General features: G+C 42.6%; 1 protein-coding gene across 1 annotated transcript; it reads right to left on the minus strand.

Moving 5' to 3' along the window:
* Positions 1 to 24,220: 24,220 nt before the first annotated feature.
* On the minus strand, positions 24,221 to 25,789 carry LOC147451212 (chaperone protein dnaJ 8, chloroplastic-like). Its single transcript, XM_086520883.1, has 3 exons — positions 25,421 to 25,789; positions 25,252 to 25,320; positions 24,221 to 24,627 (listed from the first exon to the last, which is right to left on the minus strand). The coding sequence occupies exons 1-3, from the start codon at positions 25,655 to 25,657 to the stop codon at positions 24,463 to 24,465; spliced, it is 471 nt and encodes a 156-aa protein (XP_086377009.1). The 5' UTR covers positions 25,658 to 25,789; the 3' UTR covers positions 24,221 to 24,462.
* Between the last annotated feature and the right edge of the window lie 825 nt (positions 25,790 to 26,614).

Raw genomic sequence — 26,614 nt, forward strand, 5'->3', positions numbered from 1 at the left:
GTGTGTGTGTGTGTGTGTGTGTGTGTGTGTGTGTGTGTGTGTGTGTGTTTTTTCTGATTTATCACCTCCCAGAAATTAATCTTGATGGTACAATGGCATGGCAATCACTTCCTCAAAGAATTGCTGAGCACATTATGATGTATACATTCAACTACAAGGTTGAGTGCCTTTACCTCTGTGTGAAGGGTCGACAATCATCAACCTGCATATGCAAGATTTCTACATTTTCAAAGATTTAAAGCCTAGGCCCTAGCTTGACCATCATATGAAAATGGCAAGCTTCCTACCGCACAAGGGCCAGTACAAAATGGCATAGTTGGAGCACATGTCATTGGCAGAGACAAATGTGATGCACGATGCACAACCGTCCGAGTCCATGGGAATAACAAAGTGAGTGCAAGCTCCCACATAAAATTCATCATCAGGAGAGTGACATCATTGTAGAGAAAGAAGAAAAGCCAGAGCCTCGAACGAGAAGCAGGGGATTGATACAGATGATAGATCCTCTCTTCCTCCATCTCGGCGACTTTTAGCACTCCTTGTGCCATCACACTCAGCACAGAAGTGACTCTAGTCCATCGCCTCCCAAACACCACAAACAGCAGTGATGCCTCCGCTTGCTTGTCCAGCCACCTTTGGCCAACGACTTGGGGTCTCTCTCTCTCGGCACAGGCAGGCTCCTAACGATGAGCTTCAAGCAGGTACACGTAAGTGAAGGTCCGAGAAGGCCCAAGAAACGCAGAGCCTGCGGCACAAACACAAGCTTCACAAGCTAAGATCTTGTCAAACAATGCCGAAGCAAATGAAGCAGCCCGCATGGGAGCCCAAACCCTGTGGAAGAGAAGGGATTGCCACTTCTCTCTCTCTCTCAAGTGAATGAAGCTTTTCTACAACGCCAATGTATTACGGCTTGGGAGAAATCCGGTGGGTCACGCTTCATACATTACACCACCTATATTGCCCCCAACTACAAAACCATGTTCTTCGCTGAGAGAGGAAACCGTACTCACACTTACATGCTTGAGCCTATTCCCTTGTCCGCGATACGCACTATCGCAGCAATTCGGCTTAGCTCCCATTTCCTTCGATGCGAGATAGGGCGTTGGGGCAATGGAGAAGAGTCAAATCGATTGTGCACATTATGCTCACTGCAAGTTCGAGAGTCTGAGTACCACACACTACTAGAGTGCTCAGCTTTTGATCACATCCGAACTTGCTTCTCTCACATTTTCAGCCATAACTTAGACCTACACACTTTCCTCTCCCAGCCAAAGTGTGGGATCTCCATTGCGACTCTCATCACTACAATTTTGGAGCATCGAGAGTCACTCATCAGCCATACACATACTACATCACATGTAACTTTGGTCCCATAGGTCATATTTGACCTCCGAGGACGATAATAAAATCTATCTATCTATCTATCTATCTATCTATCTATCTATCTATCTCTCTCTCTCTCTCTCTCTCTCTCTCTCTCTCTCTCTCTCTCTCTCTCTCTCTCTCTCTCTCTCTCTCTCTCTCTCTCTCTCTCTCTCTCTCTCTCTTTGCGCAAGGTTGATGTCCACCTGCAGGACGAGGGTAGCTCTCTCTCTCTCTCTCTCTCTCTCTCTCTCTCTCTCTCTCTCTCTCTCTCTCTCTCTCTCTCTCTCTCTCTCTCTCTCTCTCTCTCTCTCTCTCTCTCTCTCTCTCTCTCTCTCTCTCTCGTAGCAAGCCCCACGTTTTGTTTTTATGAAAATGACCCCTCTCTGGTTTGCTGCTGTAACCAGTCCGCGCCGGCGCGGAATGGTTGAAGCAACAAACCAGGGAAGGGTAGGGTCATGCGCAGTGCTCAAAAAAAACTTTTTTTCAAAAACTTAGTGAAACAACATATGTGAAACAACCCAGGTAAATTGACAAAATTTGAAGGTTTTTACATACAATTACACTAATTTTTTCAAAATGTTGTAGGTTTTCTCACCTTCAAATATAAAATTAAGAGGTAAATTTCAAAATTTGTAGGTGGGATTACACTACACCTAGGTTTTTTTCGAGCACTGGGACTCATGCGGGTACGATTGTTTCTTTTTTTTTAAATGTGAAGTAGACCAGGGAGCTATTGTAGCAGGCAGTACCACGCAGGGGATATATGGTTTGCGGCAGGAGATCAGTCAGCTACGTGCCCTTAGGTAAATAATTGTGAGACGGCATACTATTGAGGTGTTGAGGACGGATGACAGTACAACCCCCACTACAAATTGATGGCGAGCAATGAGAGCCTTTTTTATTTCCATGATTGTAGGGATTGGGGCATTAAATTGTAGTAACAGACATTGGCATGTAGAAGAAACAACTGTGCTCTTGTGATGCTTTCTCTTGTTTACGTGCTGCTGCAAAGTATCTGGCAAGCTTTGGAAGCTTTAAATTTCCATTATGTGATTTAGGACTAAAAGATTCTTTAATTTTGGTGTGAATATCCTAGGACCTTGGGTGTTTTCAGTAGTAGGAGCTTTTAAGAAATTTTTGCTTCATGACTTTACCTCTCCATCTAGTAGGCAAATGCACTTGAGACTTGGGCCTTTCCTATGCAAAAGAACTTCCATTTGGATCTAGATCCGATCGCTTCTATTTAATGATCGCAAAAGTCTAGTTAGACAAGAAATTGTTCTCACGGAAAGTGGTTCCAGAAGCAACATGAGCAGATGAAGCCAAGTGGAAAGGGAGGGCAACTCAAGGATGTTGCACTGTGAAGTTGAGAGGAGAGAGAGTGAGAATGTGCTTGTTTGTGCTTGCTTTAGGAACTTGTTTTTTCTTTCTTACAAAAGTGGAGTTGTTTCAAGATTTAGGAGGCTCTCATATGGCATTGTAGGCTTACTAGTTTGTGTGTTGACGTTTTGCAAAATCTAGGTGTCAAATTGTTGGTGGGCTATTTTGGAGAGGAGGTATGCCACATGAAAATGAATTATATACGTTTCAAGTATGAAGAGACTGTGTGTGTCTCGAGTATTCAATTTTTATAATGGTTCTAAAATATCTTTTTTTGTCGATTAAGTGTCAGGTTCATGGTAGTGAAAGTAATGTGCATGGCATAATTTTTTTCTTTCACTATTGTTACTCTTGTTTCAATATGCTCGGATTTATCTTCGCTCGATTTTTTTTTGCTCGGTGATTAGAAACCCCCCAAAGGAGAGCCACCAAGTGAACCAATTATTGAACACCCTCCCGAAGTTGAAGATCAAGAAGAGGTCCTACAACCCAAAGCTATCCTTTGGCATGAAGACAAGGTACTACGACATGGTAAGATTATCCGATGGTATCTTATTAAGTTCAAAAATTATCCTTTTGAAGATGCTAGATGGATGCAAGGAATACAGTTTAAGGATAGTATGAACCTTGTCAATGTTTACAATGCTACGTTAGAGTAAGAAAATGTACAAATTTCTTTTAAAGAGCCAATGTTTTTGTCTTATAAAACTAGTTCTCTTTTCGTTGTACACAAATTTAAATAGTATGCATGCTTAGAATCATGTTTGTGATGACGACGTCTCTCAAACACCAAGTAGAATTTGTCACTCTACTTTGGGAGAATGAAATGGACTAAAGAGCAGACATGCTTCCGGTAGCTATGTCTCCCAAGCACAAAATAGATTAGTCATCCATCATGGAAAGATGTCGTAGGGTAAAAAGGGATCCTCTACCCGCTAAGTAAGATTGACGAATGACTAAGGCTTTCTCTTCTACCTCATAGTCGAGGATGAATATGATTTCAAGAGAGAATTTATGTCATAAAATATAATATCTAACCAACCCAAATGATTTTCTCATATTAAATTGATCACTTAATGTGGGAGAATAAACGGGAACAAGGGTTAATATATAGACATGTGCTTACAGATCTATCTCAATACGGAGCCAATGGTAAAGGGGCCCAAATGAGAGATGGTCTATCAAAGAGCAAGGCTAACCAATGGAGCATAAGACCTTAGGGTTAGCTTCATTGAAGACCTCCAACAATGTGTGTAAAAGTCCTTTGACCTTAGGTAAGCTAGGGCTGAGCTTGAGGTGGGAACCCGACCCAAGCTTGAGGTGCTTGTCGTGCTTGATGACTGAGGTGCTTGATGATTGAGATGCTTGAAGTGCCTGTCATGTTGGAGATGCTAGGGTTGTACTTGAGGTCAGAACCCAGCCCAAGATTAAAGTGCTTAAGGGCCAAGCTTGTGGTGGTAATTGGGCCTAAGCATGAGGGGCTTGAGGTGTCAAAAAGTCTACCAATCCCTACAAGGAGGGGGCGATCCTTACAAGAGGGGGGATGAGAGAGAACACCCACACACTCACACAAGGCATGCTTGGTACAAAGAAAGAAAAAGGGACACTTGTCAAGTTCCTCCTCATGTTTCCCTCATGGTGTGCCTCAAGCCTATTGGTTGGCCACCCAAGGGGTCCAATGATAATTTAGGAGATTTAATTAATTGTCTTTGCATTTATCAAGTCCTCTCTCTCAAAGTGGAAAGGGGGGCACTTGTCCCAAGGCTACCCTTGTTGCTTGTAATACCTCTTGCTTGTGATTGGCTAGGCCTGGAGGGGTCCAATGAGCTGCAAGCATGAACTACAAGGGGGGGTCGACCAAAGCAAGCTAGCGGGTTGCTTGAGGGGTATACTCCCCCACACACACTCACACACACTCTCATTGTGCATTGTTCAAAGTGCAAGAGCTCCCTCTCCTTCTCCAAGAAAGTAGAGGTTGAGAGACTACAACAACACTCTTGGCTGTGGAGTGAAAATCCAACTAAGAGCCATGCTTCAATGCTTAAGCTTGCCATCATTTTCATCTTCATTACTATACTATTATGTATGCTAACAAGAAGAGTTATGATAAGTGAGTAACTTTCTTCTTCCTCTTCCCTACCCTCATTCTTTGCTAGCTCTATCCACCTTTGAAGGTGTTTGAGGTCTTGGGATAGTTAAATCTTTCGTCAAAGTTTATGTTCTACTTGTGATGCATGAAGCTTTCCATCTTCATTTCATCACCTAGGTCATAAGGACCACAAAGATTGTATTGTAACAAGTCTCTCTTGATGGGAGAAATCATAATACAAATTCCTATTGGAGGGGGGACCGGCTCCACATAAATCCGGTCCTCAACTGTTCTCATGTTCTCTAAATTCTCTCTCTTGCAAAAGTATTGTTCGTGCCAAGTTAACTAATTGCTATGATTATGTTTCTATCTTCAGTTATGTTCACCCGCTATGCTCACAAAGTAATTTCTCAAAAGTACTCTCATTAATTTCCGTTGCTCTCAAGTTAAATAGGTCATTTCCATTATATAATCCAAGGAATGTGCATGAACTAAGAAGCTTTATAGGTATATGTGCATACTATAGACGCTTCATAGAAAAGTTCTCACAAACCGTAGGACCATTACATGGCCTAACAAAGAAAAGTGTTAGGTATATATGGTCCACCAAGGAGAACAATGCTTTTGAAAAGCTTAAAGAGAAGCTTACCTCTCAACTCGTGCTTACACTGTTGGATCTCTCAAAGCCATTTTGAGGTCCAATGTGATGCCTGTGCTGATTGGCTTGGAGCTGTTTTGCTCCAAGAAGGACAGGCCATAGCCTATGAAAGTTGAAGGCTCGACCCTGTTGAGCAAGCTCTAGGTATATATGAGAAGGAACTCTTAGCACTTTTACATGCTCTAGACTCGTGGAAAAACTATTTATTGGGGACTCCTTTTATTCTGCGAACGGATCACCAAAGCCTTAAGTACTTCATGACGCAGACCAAGCTCTCCGACAAAAAAATGAGGTGGGAAAATTTCCTTTTGTAATTCCATTTTCATATTGCTCACATTGCTGGCAAGCATAATCAAGTAGCCAATGCACTATCAAGACGATCGAGAGTGAACGTCGTGTCCATAGCAACTCACAATGATCTATCTTCTATTATAGATGAGTACGCTATCCATCTCAATTTTAGAGATGTGATTCTAGACCTTGCACTAGGGAAGAACAAAGAACCATTTACCCTACAAGATGGTTATCTTCTCTATGGCAATAGGCTATGCATTACTAACTCACTACGTGAGAAAGTAATGTATGAATCTCATGCTCCTCCTTATGCGGGGCATAGAGGGATTCAATCTACCCTAAAAGGGATAGAAACATGCTTCCATGGGCCTGCCATGAAACCAAACATATAAGAGTATGTTTCAAAATGTGTGGTATGCCAAAAGACAAAGTTTGATAGAGGGAAGAAACCTGGATTGCTTCAGCCTTTGTCAATCCCTAATTCACCGTGGGAGAGTATATCCATGGATTTTATCTTTGGATTGCTCAAGTCTATCCATGGGAGTACAAGAATATGGACCATAGTAGACAGGTTTAGCAAACAAGCACATTTCATACCTATCAAAAAGATTATCAAGGCCCATCAAATGGCAACCCTCTTAATATCACAAATCTTCAAGTACCATCGATTTCCAATGTCCATAGTGCTTGATAGAGATCCTAGAATGATCAGTAATTTTTGGAAGGGTCGCTTTGAGAATTTAGGTACAAGGTTAAATTTCTCTTCGGCCTATCACCCGCAAACGGATGGCCAAAGTGAAATAGCTAACCTAGCAATTCTTGATCTACTAAAAGCTTACATACTTCCACGGGAAAATCACCCCTTGAGGTGATAGAGGGAAGATCAAAAAGTCCCCTGCTACTCAAGGTACATGGGAAGATCTTCGTTGGAAGTGTTGGGGTATAAAGCCCAATGTGGTCGCCCAGGTAAGTGGGCGGGCCGCCAGGTATGTACACATATTCTTTTGTAAAAACCTAATAAGAACTCACTATGCTCTACACATTACAGTACAGCGAGTTCACCATATCGTCGTGCTCTTCTTCTCGCACTCTCTCTCGCGTCGCACTTCCGCTCGTACTCCTTCAACTGGTATCAGAGCTCAGATCGAGGCTCGGGGTAGCACTGCAGGAGGCTAGAGTCACCAACTCAGATTGGAGTGAAATTCGACAGGCGAAGACACGGCCCCAAATCTCGTGGGTGCTCCCGAAGGGCCCAGTGTTGTCAGAATTTTATTATGAGGTCATCTCGGCCACCGTTCAGCTTCGACAAAGGTCTGCGAAGGCCATTTTCGACTACGTGGTCTCGACGGGTGCAGATCCGACTCTGCAAATTTGGGGTTTTCGGCCTACGACTGCAGGTTTTGAGGATATCGACACTCCCAGAGTGTTGATTTGTGGTTGTTTACACATCGAAGGATGGCTCACAGTTCTTGGAGGCGTGTCACATACGACACGGGCGCATCTACACACAGACTGTAGGCGACATCCACTAGTTCATCAGGTTGATATTGGTTCAGAGGTCAGTTTACAGGGGAAACTCTGCCAAATTTTTCCCAGGAAAGTAAACTACTGTGAAGCGTAGCTATGGCTGGATCACAGGACACTGCTCTTTACAATATCAAGAAGCTGGATGGAACCAATTTCCCATTGTGGAAGAAGCAGATTTGGCACGTGTTGGTACAAAAGAAGCAGATAAAACCTATAAAGCTCAAGGGGATAAAACTAGAAGATATGGACGAAGATGAATGGAGCGAAATGGATGAATTGGCACTTTCTACCATTATGCTGACTTTGGCAGAAAGCGTTTACTTCAATGTAGCAGACGAGATGTCGGCTTATCAAGCATGGTTAAAGCTGAGTGATCTTTATGAGAAGCAGAGTGCAGCTTCACAGGTATACTGGCTTAAGAAGCTTGTTGACTTGAAGATGAAAGAAGGGACACCTATGTACAATCATCTGAATGAATTCAACACAATCTATAGTCAGTTGTCAGCTCAAGGTGTCAAGTTTGATGAACCTGTTAGAGCTATGTTTCTGTTGATCACATTGCCAGAAAGTTGGGACACTTTTCGCATAGCTTTGAGTAATTCTGCACCTCCAGATGGTTTGAACATAGCAGGTGTAGAAGGAAGTCTGCTTACTGAAGAAACCAATAGAAAGACAATGGACAAAGGCAAAGGAACAGCCTTAATTGTCAGGGGAAGGACCAAAGAAAAGTACAAAGGTGGAAAGAGGAATCAGTATCGTAGCAAGTCGTGCAATGCTAAAGGCAAGAGTGACATAGAATGCTACCATTGTGGCAAGAAGGGTCACATGAAAAGAGACTGCAGAGAATGGAAAGCAGAAGAAGGCAAAGAGAAAGCTGAAGACCATGGTGAGAAGAACAAGTCCTCAGGGAAGATTCAAGAAATAAATGTGACAAACACTGTTGCAGAGGATGACAGTCTAGTGTCAGGAGACATCTACTTCTTGAAGAATACAATGGACTCAGCTCTTCTTACAGCATCTGATGGAAATGCACTGAGTGACTGGATTATAGACTCAGGGGCATCACTTCATGTGTCTCCAAACAAGGAGTGGTTTACTTCTTATGTGACCACTAAAGATCATGTTCGGCTAGGCAATGGGCAGACATGTGAGATCTTAGGTGTTGGAGATGTTCAATTGAAGTTTCAGAATGGCTCTTCTTTCACGTTGAAGAATGTGAGACATGTTCCCGCAATTACAAAGAGCTTGATCAGCACAAGTTTACTTGATGATGCTGGTTATGCCACCATTTTTTGACAGAACATGTGGAAGATATCCAAGGGTTCTATGACAGTAGCACATGGAGTAAAGTCTGGAGGACTTTACATGATTTATGTATCAAATGTCTCTAAAAATGTAATCAATGTAACCGAGCAGCCGAACGTTTCTTTGTGGCATAGCCAATTAGGACATATGTCCAAGAAGGGAATGGAAATCTTGTCTCATTCTGGTTATTTGCTTGGCTTTTCATTTAATGATTTTGAATTCTGTGAACATTCTCTGTATGGTAAGCAAACACAGCAGCCACATAAGCATAGAAGCAGTAGAAGAGATACACAGTTGGCACTTGTTCATAGTGATTTGTGTGGACCTATGCCTAACCTATCTCTAGGGGGAGCTTCTTACTTTATGACATCTATAGATGATTACTCGAGGAAAGTATGGGTTTACTTTCTCAAGCACAAGGATGAAGCGTTTAGTGTTTTCAAAATGTTTGTGACACTTGTGGAGAATCAGAGTGGCAAGAAGCTTAAATGCTTACGCACTGACAATGGTGGAGAGAATGTTTCAAAGGCCTTTCAGGACTTTTGTGAGTCAAAAGGTATAAAACGTGAACTTACTGCTCCTTACAATCCTCCTCAAAATGGTGTTGCTGAGAGGATGAATAGGACCATACAAGAGAAGGTCAGAAGTATGTGGTCTAATGCACAGCTGCCAAATGGGTTTTGGGCTGAAGCTGTATCAACAGATGTTCATCTTGTAAATAGATCTTCTAGCAAGGTTTTGCAGAAGGATTCAGTGCCAGAGATGGTATCGTCAGGCAAAATGCCCTCATACAAGCATCTCAGAGTCTTTGGCTGTGAGGCATATACTCACGTTCCAAAGGAATTTAGGAACAAACTTGAGCCAAAGAGTAGAAAGTGCATCTTTCTAGGCTATGGTAATTCTGGTGAGATGGGGTACAGACTTTGGGATCCCGAATCCAGAAAGGTTGTCCGCAGCAATGATGTTCACTTTAATGAATCCAAATATCATTCTAAACCAGAGAGGGTTGAGGAGATTAGAAGAGTTGTCTTCCAAGAAGATGGACCTGCACGTGCAAGACAAAATGTCAGGGCTCAAGAGGAGCAAGGATAGGATAGAGTGGAACCACAGGTTGTGGCTGAGCCTGAGCCACCTATTGTGCATAGATCTAGACGTGTCACGCGACCTCCTGATAGGTTTGTTCCATCTATGAATTATGTCATGGTAACTGATTGCAATGAGCCTTCATGTTACAAGGAAGCAGTGCAAATGAAGGACTCCGGGAATTGGCAATTGGCCATGTAGTCAGAGATGACAGCTCTGCATAAAAACCAGACATGGAAGCTAGTTAAATTACCACGGGGCAAAAAGGCTCTACCCTGTAAATGGGTTTACAGGTATAAGATCACCGCTCATGATAGTCAGCCAAAGTACAAAGCAAGGCTTGTTGCCAAGGGCTTTAAGCAAGAACAAGGCATTGACTTTGATGAAGTCTTCTCTCCGGTGGTCAAGATGACTACATTGAGATGCTTTCTTGCATTGGTTGCCATATTAGATTTGGTGTTGCACCAAATGGATGTCAAGACAACGTTCTTGCATGGTGATTTAGATGTGGAAATTTACATGCAGCATCCAGAAGGGTTTGTTGAGAAAGGCAAGGAAGATTGGGTATGCCAGTTGTTAAAGAGTCTTTATGGCTTAAAACAATCACCGAGGGCATGGTACCATAAATTCCACAAGTTTATGCTTTCTCAAGGCTACAAACGTAGTGAGTTCGATCACTGTCTATATACAAAGAAGGCTAAGGATGGCATTTGGTTGATCCTTATTTTGTATGTGGATGACATGTTGATTGCTGGCAAGCACTTGGAAGAGATTTCAGCTTTGAAGTCAAAGATGGCAAAATCGTTTGACATGAAAGACATGGGTGAGGCAAGTCATATACTTGGTATGCGCATTGAGAGAGACAGATCAAAGAAGTTGATTTGGTTATCTCAAACAGAGTAGATTGACAAGGTTTTGCAACGTTTCAATATGGAGAAGGGAAAGGCATGTAGTGTTCCATTGCCACCATATGTGAAACTTAGCAAACAAGATTGTCCTGTGTGTGAGGAAGAACAGGCTGAAATGGATAAGATTCCATATGCGTTTGTAGTGGGTAGTTTGATGTATGCAATGATTGCTACTCGTCCAAACATTGCATTTGCAGTGGGAGGAGTAAGTCGATACATGTCAAACCCAGGCAAGAAACATTGGGAGGTAGTGAAAGGAATATTGAGATACCTGAAAGCTACAAAGAGTATGCGTATATGCTATGGGAGTCAGGAGCTAAGTGTAAAGGGTTTTATAGACTCAGATTATGCAGGTGACTTAGACAACTGAAGGTCTACGTCAGGGTATGTCTTTACATTGGCTGGTGGAGCAGTATCATGGCGTTCTAGATTACAAGATTGTGTTACTCAGTCTACTACAGAGGCTGAATATGTTGCAGCATCAAAGGCATGCAAAGAATCAATTTGGCTCAATCGACTAGTAACAGATTTGGGAATCAAAGAAGAGATGCCTGTGTTATATTGTGATAGTCAAAGTGCTATACAATTGGCTCGCAATCCAGTTTATCACTCAAAGACAAAGCATGTGGATGTGAAGTATCATTTCATCAGGGAAATGCTCGAGGACAAGCAACTTCAGCTTGTCAAAGTTCACACCACAGAAAATCCTGCTGATCTACTTACAAAAGGACTTCCCTCAGAGAGCTTTGCGCATTTTCGCAAGCAGTTAGGTGTAGGGTAGTACATCACTTCTCTACATCTCTTGTATATTAGCTTGTATAGTAGCTTCTCTCACACTTAAAGTACCACATTGGACTTAAAGTGGGAGGTTGTTGGGGTATAAAGCCCAATGTGGTCGCCCAGGTAAGTGGGCGGGCCGCCAGGTATGTACACATATTCTTTTGTAAAAACCTAATAAGAACTCACTATGCTCTACACATTACAGTAGAGCGAGTTCACCATATCATCGTGCTCTTCTTCTCGCACTCTCTCTCGCGTCGCACTTCCGCTCGTACTCCTTCAGGAAGATGAATATAGCCAAGACCTACAAGAATCTTACCAAAAGATTAAGGATGCTAAGCACAGAAGAGCTCTAGCCTTTAAACAAAATGATTGGGTCTTGCTTAGTTTCCCAAGGCTCAATTAAGGCACACACTAGGAAAGAATCCTTTGGGACACCAAAAGTACTATGCTAAATTAGCAAATAGGTACTATGGCCCCTTTCAGATTCTTAGGACAATCAATGAGATGGCCTATCAACTCAACTTGCGCAACCATTGGATCATACACAATGCTTTCCACGTGAGCCTACTAAAGCCTTACAAAGGAGAGCCCCCTCAAGAAGAAACCATTGAAGACCCACCGGAGATGGAGGACCAAGAAGAGGTGTTGCAGCCCGAGTCCATTCTCTGACACGAAGACAAGGTATTGAGAGGCGGTAAGACAATATCTTATCAAGTTTAAAAATTATCCTTTTGAAGATTCTAGATGGATGCAAGGCATACAATTAAGGGATAACCGAAACCTTGTCAATGCTTACAAAGATTCCCTAGAGTAAGGAAATGTAAATACGTATAAATGAACAAAGTTTCTATCTTATACGACTCTCTCTTTCTTTATTGTGCACAAATGTTAATAAGTATGCATGCTTAGGATCATGTTTGTGGAGACGACGTCTCCCAAACACCAAGTAGAGTTTGTCACTCTACTATGGAAGATTGATACAAACTAATGTGTAGACATGCTTGCGACAGCTACTAAGGCTCTCAAGCACCAAATGGACTAGTCATCCATTCTGGAACGGTGTCGTAGGGTAAAAATAAGGATCCTCTACCCGCTAGCAAAACGGACTAATGACTAGGCTTTATCTTCTCTACCTCAGTGTCGAGGACGACTATGATTTCAAGAGAGAGGTAATGTCATAAAAACTAATATCTAATTCTCCCAAATGATTTTCTTGTGTTAAACTAATCATTTGATATGGAGAAGTACTAGGGGAGTAAAAGCTAGAATATTGGTAAGGCTGCCAGACCGGTCTCTGCAAGGCTCCAAATGAGAGAAAATAGGGATCCAAAGGGAGGCAGTCTACAAAAGAGCAATGTGCATCACTGGAGCTTAAAAGACCTAAGGTTCAGCTCCATTAAGACCTCCTTATGCTAAGGTTCCCAAAATTAACTAAAAAATAAAATGGCCAAAGCTGGGAAAATCGGATGGTTATGGGAAGACTAAAAAGTCTTCCCACATCCCTAGGAAGGAGGGGGGCGAGCCCTGATAATAAGGGATGAGAGAGAAACACACACACACACACACACACACACACACACACTCTCAAGCTCTCCCCAAAGGGAAGAATGGACACATGGCAGGCTACTAGCCTAGTTGCCCCCAATCTCCCCTCAAATCCTATTGGATGGCCATAGAGGTTGACCAATGAGAATTAGGCTAGAGTAAAATTAGTCTAATCAATTTAAAAATGCTTGATAAAAGAACCAATAGAGATTTAAGCTCCCTAGAAGACTATTGGACAGTCTACCAAGGGGTCCAATGAGCATCGAGCAGCCCAATGGCTTGCTTGATTCCTATTGGCCAAAAGACTAAAAGGTCCAATGAGAGTATAATTAAATTATTTAATTACCTAAATCTCTCACAAAAGGTGAAAGGGGGACACATGTCACAAGGCTATCAATTATGCTTCTAATTTGTGATTGGCTAAGCTTTGTAGGAGCCAATGGGAAGCCAGCTGGAGCAAAAAGCAAGAGGGGTCGACCAAGTAGAGAGAGAGTTGGCATTTTTAGTATAACCAAATTTGCTACACACACACACACACACACAACTCATGTGTTGAGCAAGAACTCCCATCTCCTTCTCCAAGCATTGAGCAGTAGAGGCCTACACCAACAACTCTTGGCTATGGAATGCAAATCCAACCAAGAGCCAAGCGTCAATGGCATGCTCATCTCCTCTATCATGCTAATTACTAAGCTAAGCTATGCTATTAGAGTGATTATGCGAGGAGAATACTTATTTCTCGTAAGATACATCTTCTTCCTCTCAATCCCACACAAGTTGCTAGTGCATTAAATGTTACAATTGTTATAACGACTCGGGGGAGGGGGGGGGGGGGGGGGGGGGGACTCGGGGGATCTCCAAAGATTTTGTTCCTCTATAATTAAAATTGTGGGTCTTTTGTTGGAACGGCATAAAATTGTTTTGAAGGTTAGTATTTTCCTAACCCTTCTTTAGAAGTGCATTGCAACCGTCTAATTTTAGGACTATCCAACAATATGTGTGTGTAAGTGTGTGTGTGTGTGAGTGATTGAGAGAGAGAGAGAGATCATTGGCAGTTGTCACTAGCCTGAACACGAGAGAACTTGCAAGGTTTGAACATGAAGGAAAGTAGGGAGAAGAAACAACGAGAGAGATCTCGTTGGTAGCTTTCATTGGCTGAACACGAGAGAACTTGTAAGGTTCGAACATGAAGGAAAGTAGGGAGAATAAACAATGATCGCAAGCACAATTAGAGTCCTCTGGTGATTGATACGTATTTACGCTTTCCCATCCCCCACGCCCCCACCCCGCCCCAAAAAAAAAAAACAACTGACACACACTGGAAGAGAAGCAAGGGAACATGTAACGTTTAGGAGTATAGCAAGATATCTTAAAGAATTATCTGACGAGTCTTGAACTCAAGACCGAAACATTAATAACACTTCAACAAGTCCTCACATTTGTAATGTCATACGAAGAATCCCAAAAGACGCCAACGATCTATCCGACAAGTTGACAAGTTTTGAAATGAAGACGAGGACATTAAGAACATTCCAAGAAGGCCTTACATTTTGAATGCAATAGGACCAACCCGAAGAGACACTAAAGATCTTTTCAACAAGTCTTGAAATGAAGACGAGGATATTAACAGCACTCCAGCAAGATCTACAAGTTTTAGCAAGATCTAAAAGTTTTAAAGGAATAGGACTAATCCAAAAATACCTAAAGATATTGTTGACGAGTCTTGAAATAAACACTAGGACATTAAGAACACTCGATCCAGCAAGATCTGTCAGAACAACGACAAGGCCGGACTAGACAAGGGCAAGGTTGCGCTAGGCAGTGTGGAAAGGGAGTCCAACTAGGGCAAAACGGCCAGGGGCTATGCTATATAGTGGGTGGTTGGGTGGTGGTCTCCTGGGTTCTAGTTCCCCTTGTCTAACATTGGTATCAGAGCTCAGGGGGGGAGAGCTATGGAGTAAGGGGGCCTTGCATGGCTTGTGCATCTCTCTCTCTCTTTCTCTCTCTCAGTCGTTCATGGAGAATCATGGAGAAGATCTCTCTCTCTCGCTCTCAATCGAAGAGGAAGCAATCTCTCTCTTGAGAGCTATGGAGGGCGTGGCTCTCACGTTTGGAAGGAGCTTTTTGCATGTCTTGCATGCGGAGGAGCAAGGACAGGCGTGGCCAAGGGCCTTGGGAAGAAGAAGGCCGTGGAGTTCTTGGCATGAACTTGCATGCTACGTGCAAACCGGGGTCGGGGTTCATGGCGAGTGCAGAGCTGCTTAACAAGTCGAGGAAGAGGTCAAAGACCCGCGTGCACGGAAGCTTGGGCCGAGAAGAGAGAAAGATTTGACCTCCACCAAATCATGCCAGGATGGGCTCGTAAGGGTCGCAAGGCCATGAGGAGGAGTTTCGGACACTGGCTCGGCATCTGTGGAGCATCACAGTGTGCCTGGCTCTTGATTTCTGTGGCAGCACAAAAAGGGCCCGCCATGGCAACGCAGGTTTGGTTTTTTTATTCTTTCTTGTTCATACGTGGGCGCCCAACGTAGGTTTGGTTTTTTTAATCTAAACCCTAAGTAAGGGGGCATGCCCACCCCGAGCACACACCCCTCACTGTTTTGACCCCTTGCTTTGCCAAGCTCAGCGACGATCCAAGGCCGATGAGCTGCCAAGTTTCATGACGACGTCCCAACAGCAGAGCCTACATTTGACCACGGCCGTTCACGGCATGGAGTACAACCAAAACACTTCGATGGTGGAATCCACGGATGGAGTGGGGGGAGATAAGACATAATTGTGCCCTGCAAGGGCATGTAGGTAAGCATACAGTTTTCGGGAAGATCGGATAGGATTGGCAAAGCATGCAATCCTATTGGTGCAACTTGGACAAGGACCTCGACCGTAGGAAATAAGGCATCTATTGAACCAAACCAACACGAACAGGCATGTTGATGCAAGTATTTCACAAGACATCACATAAGGCGTCGATGGTGAACAAAGTGCTTGATCTCGGCAGGGACACAACAGATTATCGGGTTCGCAATTACAAGTTCTTGCAATTTTCATCGTTTTATGTATATAATTGTATTGCAATACTATGTTCTTATGTTGATCTCGGCCATGGTGTCCGGAGAAATTATCTACGGGTCTAGTATGACCAAGGTCAACATATTACGTCCAATATTGGTAGTCATTACCATGATTTGGACTAAGGAGCATGGCTCCAATAGAGATAACCTCTACACAGGTTTTTACAAGACACGATTGTCTAGTAATAGACCCAACTTAGGCATGGCTTGTGCCTTATAAGGCAACGGTGATTGGCAAGGCCGATCATTCTTTCAATTCTAAGCAGCACGCAATTCGAAATGGTGAAGTCGAATCCATTGTTGACCATGTCTATTGAACCAAACATCAGTATCCAAAAAATCACTTCTTGGTTTTCTTCTTGCGGGCGACTCATTAGATTCTTTCGGCGGCAAGCTTCATCGGTAAGTGTACTTAATAAGGTACGCAGTTGATTTTTGGTTATGGAGCATCTGCTTGATAGCTATGATATGCAGTAGACATGCATACACTTTAGGCATGCACATCACAAGCATGGCTTGTGAAAATTACTGTAAGCACAAAAAATTTGATTGGTTTAAAGATTGGAATCAAGCATGGCTTGAGTACCAACCACCTTGCTCTGCAGCAAGGTTTCTCAGTGATTCAATTTTGATGAAAAAGCATAGCAAAATTGCAATGTTTTGGAATCTCAAGGAGACATGCATAGCCTTTTACTGCACCTGTTGAAGAAAGCAAGTTGCTTGGAATGGCCGACTCCTTGTCACGGTTTCTATACGCTGACCGAGAATGCTTACCACACAGCACTAGTCAATTTCAATTGAAATTGCTCGACACGGTCGGGGTATGCTATGAGCACATGCCTTTCGGGAATCTCTCCATATGCTTGTAGGATATTTTAGGACAGCAGAATAACCAGGTTAGACCATGTCACTATTGCCATTTTTCCATGTTTATACATTTACATTGGAAATTAATACTTTTGTGTAAAGCAAAGTTCTTTGACAAATTTACATGAAGCAAGGCTTCTCCCTTGTGCCAAGGTACTGCCCAATGATTTGGAATCACGGGCAGTGGCACACAAGTTTGAAAAAACTGGAAAAATAGGAAATATCACCTCACAACATCCCTGCCAATTTAGACTGTGCAAGGCAATAATGGTTTTGGCTCTCACGTTTGAGGCCATCACTCTCGCCAGGGGTTAAAACTTTGTATGCAATGCATGCTAACCATGTGGCATGAATTCCACCGCTTCCGAGATTACGCTTCTGCTATCACACCAGACACTCTATTACTAACAAACTAAGTTCTGGATTGTTTAAATTTATGGTTGTTGTCAATGCACAATACCACTAAATGGAATCTAAATCTAGGACTTATTTCACAGGCCAAGTGCCATATTAAGTCATTTTTGTCAAGTCACGACCCCATACATGGTAAGTGGGTCAAGCTGTGGCTTGTGTTTGTTGTTTCCTCTCTTGATGAGAGAGTTATATAGGCATATTGTTGCATGCTTATATCATAAGCTGCAAGTTAGGCATATGATGCGTCCGAGCACACTGATTGGGCACAACATATACAAAGTCGTCACATAAGGAAAGTTCCTTAGCCCAGCATTTTCTCTCTCTCTTTCTTCTTTCCCTCCATGAATAATGAAAAATTTCTGCGCAATGTTTGATACATGTCATCATGAGCCAAGGTGCTCTAACTCTCAGCTAGAAATTGGGCAAGATGCCCTCTACATCAATCTTCATTGTTTAATCGATTGAACACTAATTGCCATAAGGGCTATGAGCCACACATGTTGGATACGAGTCATTGTTAGATATTGGGTACGACCCAACTGTTGGCATTCCTTGGGTGCTTGTTCTTAAGATTGAACAGACATACCTAGTGTGGTACACAACGACGTTAATGGACAAGCAAGAGTCTTGTCATTATAGATGTTTTCGATGTCATTTTTTCACGACATGGTTTCAATGTGACACTTGAGTTGAGTTTGATAGCCATAAACTCAACCCAACTGATTTCTACCATGGATTTTAGATGCAACATATCGTGGCGACAGCATGGCTTTCCATAAGAGCTAGGCTTTCCACTAGTGAGGATCTCTTCTCTCTCTATAGCACTATGAGTGTCTATGGATGCAATGTTTTGGGATAAGACACCGCGGGTGCTTACTAAATCACCTCATAGGCATTGAGGATCACAAGTTTATCTATTCCCGTTATACTTTCAAGGAAAGAATTTCGCAATCTACCACGCGGTAGCGAAAAAATTCTCATCATTCTATATACGGTTAACTAGGTTGGTTACCGTCACCTGCTAGTTGAGCAGTTTCTACAAAAGGTCTTACCAAGTGGTATGCCTTCGTAAATTTTTCCCAAAGGGTTTGGATTGCGAAGGCAACACCCAGGGTTCCTAGTGCAATGTTGCTTGATTTTTTCACAGGGGGGAGACGTACTCCTCTGCATTTGAATACGGGTAACTGAACTTTCAGTTCAATCCCCAAGGCCATGCCAAGGGCATGATAAAACAAGTATTTTGGGCCGTAGTGTCCAAAGTACATTATGCTGTTATGAATCCACTTGCAGGATTCAATTTGGCACATGGGATACAACATGGTCTAGGGACTCAAGGAGTTCGGTTTAGCCAGTGTGGAGCAATGAATGAGGGTCCCTCTCACTCTTGTCGCAGAGTGTTTAGAGTTACGTGCACACACAAGTACATCTCGTACTTGTAGGATGTTCTTTTTCAGACATCCTTAGTCGAGACATATTCCACATGTGGCGAATATGAGTCTATGGGACTGACACTGGCGCCCACCATTTCAAATATGTGTCACGACAAAGTCCCTAGGTGCTGGTCACATTTGTTTTCTAGACCATTTTCAGCACGACGTATCAGAAGCAATTTCGTGGCCAAAAATGGATGGATACTTACAATGACTTGTTCAGGTACAAGTACTACTCAACAACATTACAGATGGTTGTTTATACATATAGCAAGGCTCTAAGTTGTTAATGAAAAAGTTTCATCGTTTGCACCTAGAAGTGATCAATATTTCACCTTCTATTATGGTTCAAATGTTTCAACAAGGCTGGCACAAGATTGCAACTGAAAGTATTTAGTTTCTTTTTAGACCTATTTACATTCCTTTTTAATGTATGCTAGGTGCATCACATTTGCCATAAGTATTGGCAAGGATCACCATGGATAAACAGGTTCGGATCGGTTTTTTGCTAAATGCATGCACACTAGGTGTTATGGGCCCTAATATTTAGCAAAGGCTGATTTGGAATGGCATGCATATTCCTCAAGTTGTTTCTTATGAAGCATTTTTGCACTCTATGTGTAATATCTCAATGAGTTTACTTTTCGGTCTACCAATCACCAATAGAGGTCATGGCTCGGTTTGGATGCTTGTAGATTTTTCAAGTTAACCACGATGGTTATTCGTTCCATTGCAATGTGGTACGATATTGTGATCCCCGTTTACCAGCCATCTGGAAAGACTGGCTATAAACCATGGGGAAACACACCTCAGTACTGTCACTTATCCAAGGGCATATGCAGATTACAAAGTATTCTTGTGCTAAAGGATATGCAAGTGCGTACGTTAGCACCACACGATCCAATTAGTAAGCATTTATTGCTCTACTTGGAGTTTGCTTATAAAGTTAAAGCATGGTTGTGACTAGGTGTAGTCTCTTCATGTATAAATCAAGTTCTCAACCTTGAACTCTAGTGATGGTGGGGTTGTTTACTGCTGAAATTGGAAAACAAGTCAAGGACTTAAACTTGGTTGATGAGTAGGTTAGCAAGTTACTTTCATGGAAAGTGAAAAGAGGTACTCTTTAGGGTACATCTTTGTGGGGTAACTCGTTTTGAATACTCATGTGTGTTCTAAATGGAGTCTACACACAATGATAGGATAGGAATTGGTAACACAAGTTGGTTGCAAATGGACAACAATGTGAAAAATCAAGATGTTACTCTTGGTTTCATTGAACCTCCTGCGGAACCGTGTTCCGATCAACCAAACAGCTGGATTTATGAAGGATGCCACTTGAGAAAACATTGATGTTCTTAAGAAGAAGCTTCCAACTTTTGTTTTCGAGGACGAAAACTCTTCTTAAGGGGGGAGTAATGTCAGGACAAAGGCAAGGCCGGACTAGACAAGGACAAGGCCGAGCTAAGCAGTGTGGAAAGGGAGTCCAATCACGGCAAAAGGGCCAGGGGCTATGCTATATAGTGGGTGGTTGGGTGGTGGACTCCTGAGTTCTAGTTGCCCTTGATCTCAAAGTTGTAATGGTGTAGGGAAAGGTCAATGCATGACCTTTCCCACTAATGCAAGCGATCAGATGGTGATTGGCGAGCTGGGAGGAGCCATCCTGAGAGCTAAATTGGTCAATGCATGGACCTTTTGCAGCCATCATGTGTTTGGGGGGGGGGGGAGGTCATCACTACATCACACTGGCATGCTCAAATGGGATCAATGGTGGAGGAGGAAAACGCGGGGCACGCCAATCTTGGACCGTCAGATTCGGCAGGTGCCCCAAATTTACTAGTCTGCCCGAATTTACAAATTTGCCCCAAATTTACTAATCGGCCCACATTTACAATATGACATACTAAAATCCCCTATATTTCAAACGAACGCATGCGGGCGTAGTGGTTAGTGCACATGGCTTGCAGTGGACAGGTCACGGGTTCAAGACATGAGGTGCGGAATGTCCCAAATTTACAAGCCTACCCGAATTTACTTTTCTCCCCGAATATATTAAATGTCTCGAATTTACAAATGTGCATCTGACGGCCCGAATCACCTCAACCGTAGATCCCATTTGAAGCCGCCCGTGCGAGATAGTGTGGAGGGGACTCAGATGCCAATTTTCTTAAGAGCGCCTGCCCATAGAAGCCCTACAATCGCATCTAAGCAAAAGGGTTGACGAAAGTAGGTGGTCTGCTTCCTATGGTTATGCACTCCCATACACCAAGCCTATAGCCGGTTGAAAGTGTTGTTGGTGCCTAATTGTATACATTGTTCTATTATTACTGGCTTCAAAAATCAGGTTGACTGCCTGCATCCGATTTCGGATGCGATTCAGTGTTTTAGAGGGTGGTCCAACGACCCTCCACATTGGAGGCGAAACCTGCACCGAGGTTAACTGAGCAGCGTGTTCAGCAGGTGTACGTAGGGGGTGTGAGAGAAGGAAGGCCCATTAAAAATCCTGCTAGAAGTATCATGTGCCACTCACCTTCTCTGAAGAGCGCATGATTAAAATGATCGCGATTTGCAGGCATAGTTCTGCGACCCATATATTCTTGGTGTTGACATGTCAAAATATGGGCTTGTCGGCTCATGAAGGCATTCCAACTATTGATGTGAGGTTATTTGATTAGGCAGCAACAAAAAAATTCCATAAGCTGACTAGTCAAACATCTAGCAGTTGCACCGCTCGATTTTGCACAAGAAAGGTTAGCAAATGGACTAGGGCCAACAAGATCTCAAAGTTTTAATGGCATAGGACTAATCCAAAGATACCTCAAGGGTTTAGCTTATACGACTCGAGCTCAAGACTTGGAAATCAGGAGGGAGGTCGGTTACATCTTTTTTGATGTAGCAAAAGCAATCCAAAGAGCCCTAAAAGTTTCAATGGCACACTAAAAATGCAAGAGGGCCTAAAAGATATCTTTAAGGGATCTTGAGCTCATATCTTGCTACTCAAGTATGAAATGGGATAACCCATCTATCACGAGAGAGAGAGATAGAGGGGGGGGGTGCAAATGAACACGCCGTGATTGACTCAAAGCGTGTTTGAGCTTGGCTTGGAGAAGTAGCTATCTAGCATGGAATCTACAAAGGATGACTATATATTGGTTGACCGAAGAGCAAGTGGAGAGTAGTTACTACATCTCATGAGTTGTAAAATCTTTCTTGGCAAAAGTAGATAAGAGTGCTATATATTAACCAAAAGGCAGATTTACACTCTGTTTGATTAGAATGTAAAGAGTATGAGTTGTTAGTCCTTGCCATGGAGTCACGTTGCTAGAGCAATAATCCATGGACGATGCATATATCAAAAGAGCTCCAAAAGCTCACTAGAGAATCACATACATTCAGATATCATTGTGGAATGAAAAGATCGAGGTTGCCACATCTAAGGTGTTTTTTTTTTCTGGCCGCGACAACACACACATCACATGCTGGTGAGAGCTTTAGAGGCTCCTTGAACTCTTGGAAGTGATTGTGAGCCATTGAATTAAGGTTGTCAAATAGTATGGCAATGTTAAATGTTTTTCATGGAGTTTTTAAAAGAGGTATTAATAGATGCTACACCACTCTCTCATCATCTTATTCATTGTTTAAGAGGGGTCATTAACTTGGGAGCTACACACAATCTCGGGGGGTTCACCTCTTAAACATGTAAGTTACCACGTGAGTTCATATGAATATATTTTTTAATTGTCAAGGTTTCACAATTTAATAAGATTATACTAACAGAAGAGATTTCTTGATTGATTTTAGAGAAAAACTCTTGAGTTTTTGAAGAAAAAGAAGTCATTTTATTACCTTAAGTTGCAAGCACGTAACTAAAAGGGTTGTTTTAATACCTTTTACGCATGTTATATGAATAGTTTCTTAAAAGTACACCTCCCAATAACACTCTCTCCATTTAATGTGACTATTTTATTACCTTAAGTTGTAAGCATGTAAGTAAAAGGGTTATTTTAATACCCTTTGACGCATGTTATATGAATAGTTTCTTAAAAGTACACCTCCCAATAACACTCTCTCCATTGAGTTAATGTGACTAATTACCTTCTATTAATGATATTTATTTGCAATTGACCATACAGAAAGACGTGTATTTGATGGAAAAATATGTAGGTAGAGATGTACAACAAACCAAGAGGAAATCAGAGCTGTAACTCTGGAGGAAATTAGGAATGTAACTAGACAAGAAATTATAATGTCGATGTACTTGTTGATTATACGATTATCGTAACATCTTTGTTGTCCCTAAATAATGTAAATATTGATGGCTTGAAAAGGTCTATTAGTAGGAAGGAAGAACTTGGAGCTGATTAGTGAGCCATTTGTAGTTGCATTAGAATTTAGGTGGGTAAATGGTATGGGTCCAAAAGTCCTTATGCAGGCACAGCTCCTTACTATCTCCTCTTTGCAAGTCTTTAATTCTAGTCCCCCAAATATTTCACTCCATATTTGTTGGGCAGCCTTTTTTCACTTAATGGGAAAATTACCTCCTAAAATTTGTCGAAATTCCCACTATTTTCTTGTATCATTCTTGGATGAAGTACCTCAAGCTTTGGGTTGTCTAGTCTAGAAGCTAATTTGTAACTAAATGTGCCTCTTAAATTTATCAGCTAATGAGACTTGCTAGAATATGCCACAAGAGCCTGTCTCAACAAGGGGAATTGAGGCTTTAGCGCTCGCTTTAGAGACATTTCTCGGCAACAGGGGATCATCCCTTCCCCTCTGCAGTTACATATGATCTGCTCATGGAAGGGGCCCCACTGTCATGATAGTGGCCAGCCAATGATGTTGTGATGCACTCAATCTCAGGTTTCCTATGTAGACACAAGAACAAATTCTCACAATAATTCCCACATTGTGACTTACCTCAACATCATGGAGTTTCCTGTGAGGGAGGCACCGCATACCTAGCTAGGTACGATTGGGGGCAGGGACTGCCAGCCCCGGTGTTTTTTTTTTTTTTTTTTTTTTGGGGGGGGGGAGGGGGGGTCCCCTACCCCCAATCGTACCTAGCTAGGTATGTGGTGCCTCTCGAGCATAAGCTCATGATGTTATGCATTGTATGAAAAACATTGAAAAAGACTCCATTTTCCTACATGAGAATATTTCTAAATCTTCTTGTGAGAGTTCTGCAACATCAATTCTATGTTGAATTAAATAAACTAGATCCAAGCTCACAATGCACTCACTCCACCGAGAAAAATCTCCAACTCAATAGCTAACATCAAGTTTTGGAAATCCCAAATGGCACTTTAGGAGATCGACAATCCAGGCGCTTTGAAGGCATTGTAAGAAACTCCATATGCTCACACATCAGGAAAACTGAGGTAACTTTAAAGAAAACCAGGTAATTTTTGGTGACCTAACACCTGCAGATGCATGAATTTAGGCACAATCCTAGTGATTACACACTGGAAGAATTCTGAATCAAGTAAAAAACTGTTTAGAATTGCTCAAAGACTGAAACAGATCTAAGATTGCAATAACAAAAATTTCGTTTCGACAGGAATTTTTGGGTATGTCTGTCGGAGCATCCCAAGAACAATTTTATGATTTTAACCCACAAAAGGGTATCTCAGCTGTACAATTGAATGCTATGTACAAAATTCAGGAATAAAATTGCGCGATCGTCGAAGACCGGAAAGATTACACGATCTAGCACATTAAAGACCGTCGAAAATGGACTCAAAGGCAGCTACAAAGAATGGTTAATATGAGTAGAGTAATCCCTTGTGCCAGCACCTTCCCAACCCATCCACTCCTCCCAATCCTCCCAGGACTCGTCATATACACCCATCATTCCCTCGGGTGCATCCACACTGAAGCTCGACTCCTTTCCCCGCAAACAGTCCATTATAGTCTGCGACAAGAATCAAAATTCCTTCACTAATTAGTATTTCAGGATCATATGATACCATTATACAACCTTTGAGAAACTCGCGCGGACTCTATTTTGTGCAGGCATCAAGGCAATATATGTGTCACCAATGCAATATATGCGACGACATGATTCATCCTCAGCCAGTAGCCATTTTAACATAACCGTATTTCCTACTCGCCGAAATTCCATGCATCCTTTTTTTACCATAAAATTCCCTGTTCCTAATCCAAATTCTCAAACAAGTCCTTTTACCATATGATTTGCAACTTCAACCCACTAGGCATGTGCATCATGCAAACATTACACGATACACAAAACCATCGAAACGCACTTAAAAATACATATCCCCATCTCCTAATCGCTTTGACATCCGATGTCCGCACTGAGGATTCTCCTAATATCTTTTCTGACGATAGAAATTCTCCCACAAAATTGAACTTCTCTTCCTTTCATTTCGCATGTAGCATCTCCCAACAAAGCATATAAATCAAGGAAATGCAACACGAATACAATAATGATCATGCACTGATTAGCCTTGATATATCCTCCATCTACGTTGTTAATCGCAAAGTTAGCAAAATATTATACCATTCGCAAACGTACCTCATAAGCCTGCTCTACTTGTATGAATTTTTCTGTGCATGATTCCGATTTGCACACATCTGGATGAAACTGCACAATTGAAATACAAAGTGGACAATCAAATTGGAGTGAATTTGATCATGAATTAGACGACTAAAACCTTATCACACATTTCAGAGTTCCAACACACCTTCAGCGCAAGTCTGCGACGTGCCTTCTTAATCTCGTCCGCGGATGCATCGTTGGAAAGGCCAAGGGTGGTGTAAGGATCTTGCTGGGTAAACGGTGACAAGGATGAGACCGCATAACATCCGGACGACATGCGAGCGGTTAACGACGTGGAGCTCGGTGGAGACGCAGTTCTTAAGGAGTGTCTGTGTCGCATAGATAATGGAGCAGATGGGATTACGATTGGAGAAGCTGCCATCTGTGTGTGTCTGAGTGTGTGTGTGTGCGAGTGAGAGAGAGAGAGAGAGATGTGGCGGTAGCGTCTGTGTGTGAGAAAGCGCGAGAAAGAGAGAGCTCTGTGTGCGAGTGAGGGTGTGCTAAATATAGAAGGGTAATAAAACAGGATGAAGATGACGAGGAGTTTTAATATCCAAAGTGGTACGCGTCTCGTAGCAAAGCGCGAGAAAGAGACCATTAGGCACGTTGCAAAAGATTTGCTTTCATCATCAATTACTACATCTTCTTCTTGGGCCCAGGGATACCCGAGTGACGTTGAAGCTTTCTAAGAGCTGAGTCGCTCCTGGTGCAAGTGGGGGGGGGGGGGGGCGGGGGGGACGGGGGGATCTGTATTCTGTGCCTAAAACATAGAAACCTTGCTACCGTTTAAAGAATCCGGATTTTGTGCCTGAAACGTAGAAACCCTCCTAGAGTTTCACTAGCAAGACGAAAAAGGGAGGGGTTAAACTATTTTTCTACAAAAGAAAGCATCTCTCTGTTTCTCAACCACATCTTGCCAATGAGAACCCGTTATGTCAGCTCCCTACTCGTAGAAAGAAGGAGCACTTCCACTACGCTACCCCTGGGTGCGACCTAGTGCATGTCAAACGCCTGCCTTTCCCCCACTCGCACTCTGTGCGACTCACATCTAAGAGGGCTCCCCCATAGGTCCTTTAAAGGCACTCTACTTTGGGAAAACTAGAGGACAAGCACATAGAGAGTGTCTCCGTTTACACAAGCACTCATTATTCCTCTACCTTAAGCTCTAGGCTCTCAACGGAAACCCAAGGTAGTACCACTCAAGACCCACATATTGCGTCTAGTGACTCTTCCTCTAACTCGATATCATGGAGGGTTAACTGATGCTTAATCCCGATAGCTCAAGTCAAAACATGCATGCCATGGGCCCACGATCCGGGTCAAGCGTGCTCAACCGCTT

The sequence above is a fragment of the Adiantum capillus-veneris genome, chromosome 9 (assembly GCF_014529385.1).
Source record: "Adiantum capillus-veneris isolate H3 chromosome 9, ASM1452938v2, whole genome shotgun sequence".
NCBI classification, from domain to species: Eukaryota; Viridiplantae; Streptophyta; class Polypodiopsida; order Polypodiales; family Pteridaceae; genus Adiantum; species Adiantum capillus-veneris.

Coding starts and splice junctions, on each gene's coding strand:
- LOC147451212 (XM_086520883.1), bottom strand. CDS start 25,657: ATGGCAGCTTCTCCAATCGTAATCCCATCTGCTCCATTATCTATGCGA. Junction 25,321..25,420: donor GTCGCAGACTTGCGCTGAAG/GTGTGTTGGAAC, acceptor TCAATTGTGCAG/TTTCATCCAGATGTGTGCAA. Junction 24,628..25,251: donor AAGTAGAGCAGGCTTATGAG/GTACGTTTGCGA, acceptor TTCTTGTCGCAG/ACTATAATGGACTGTTTGCG.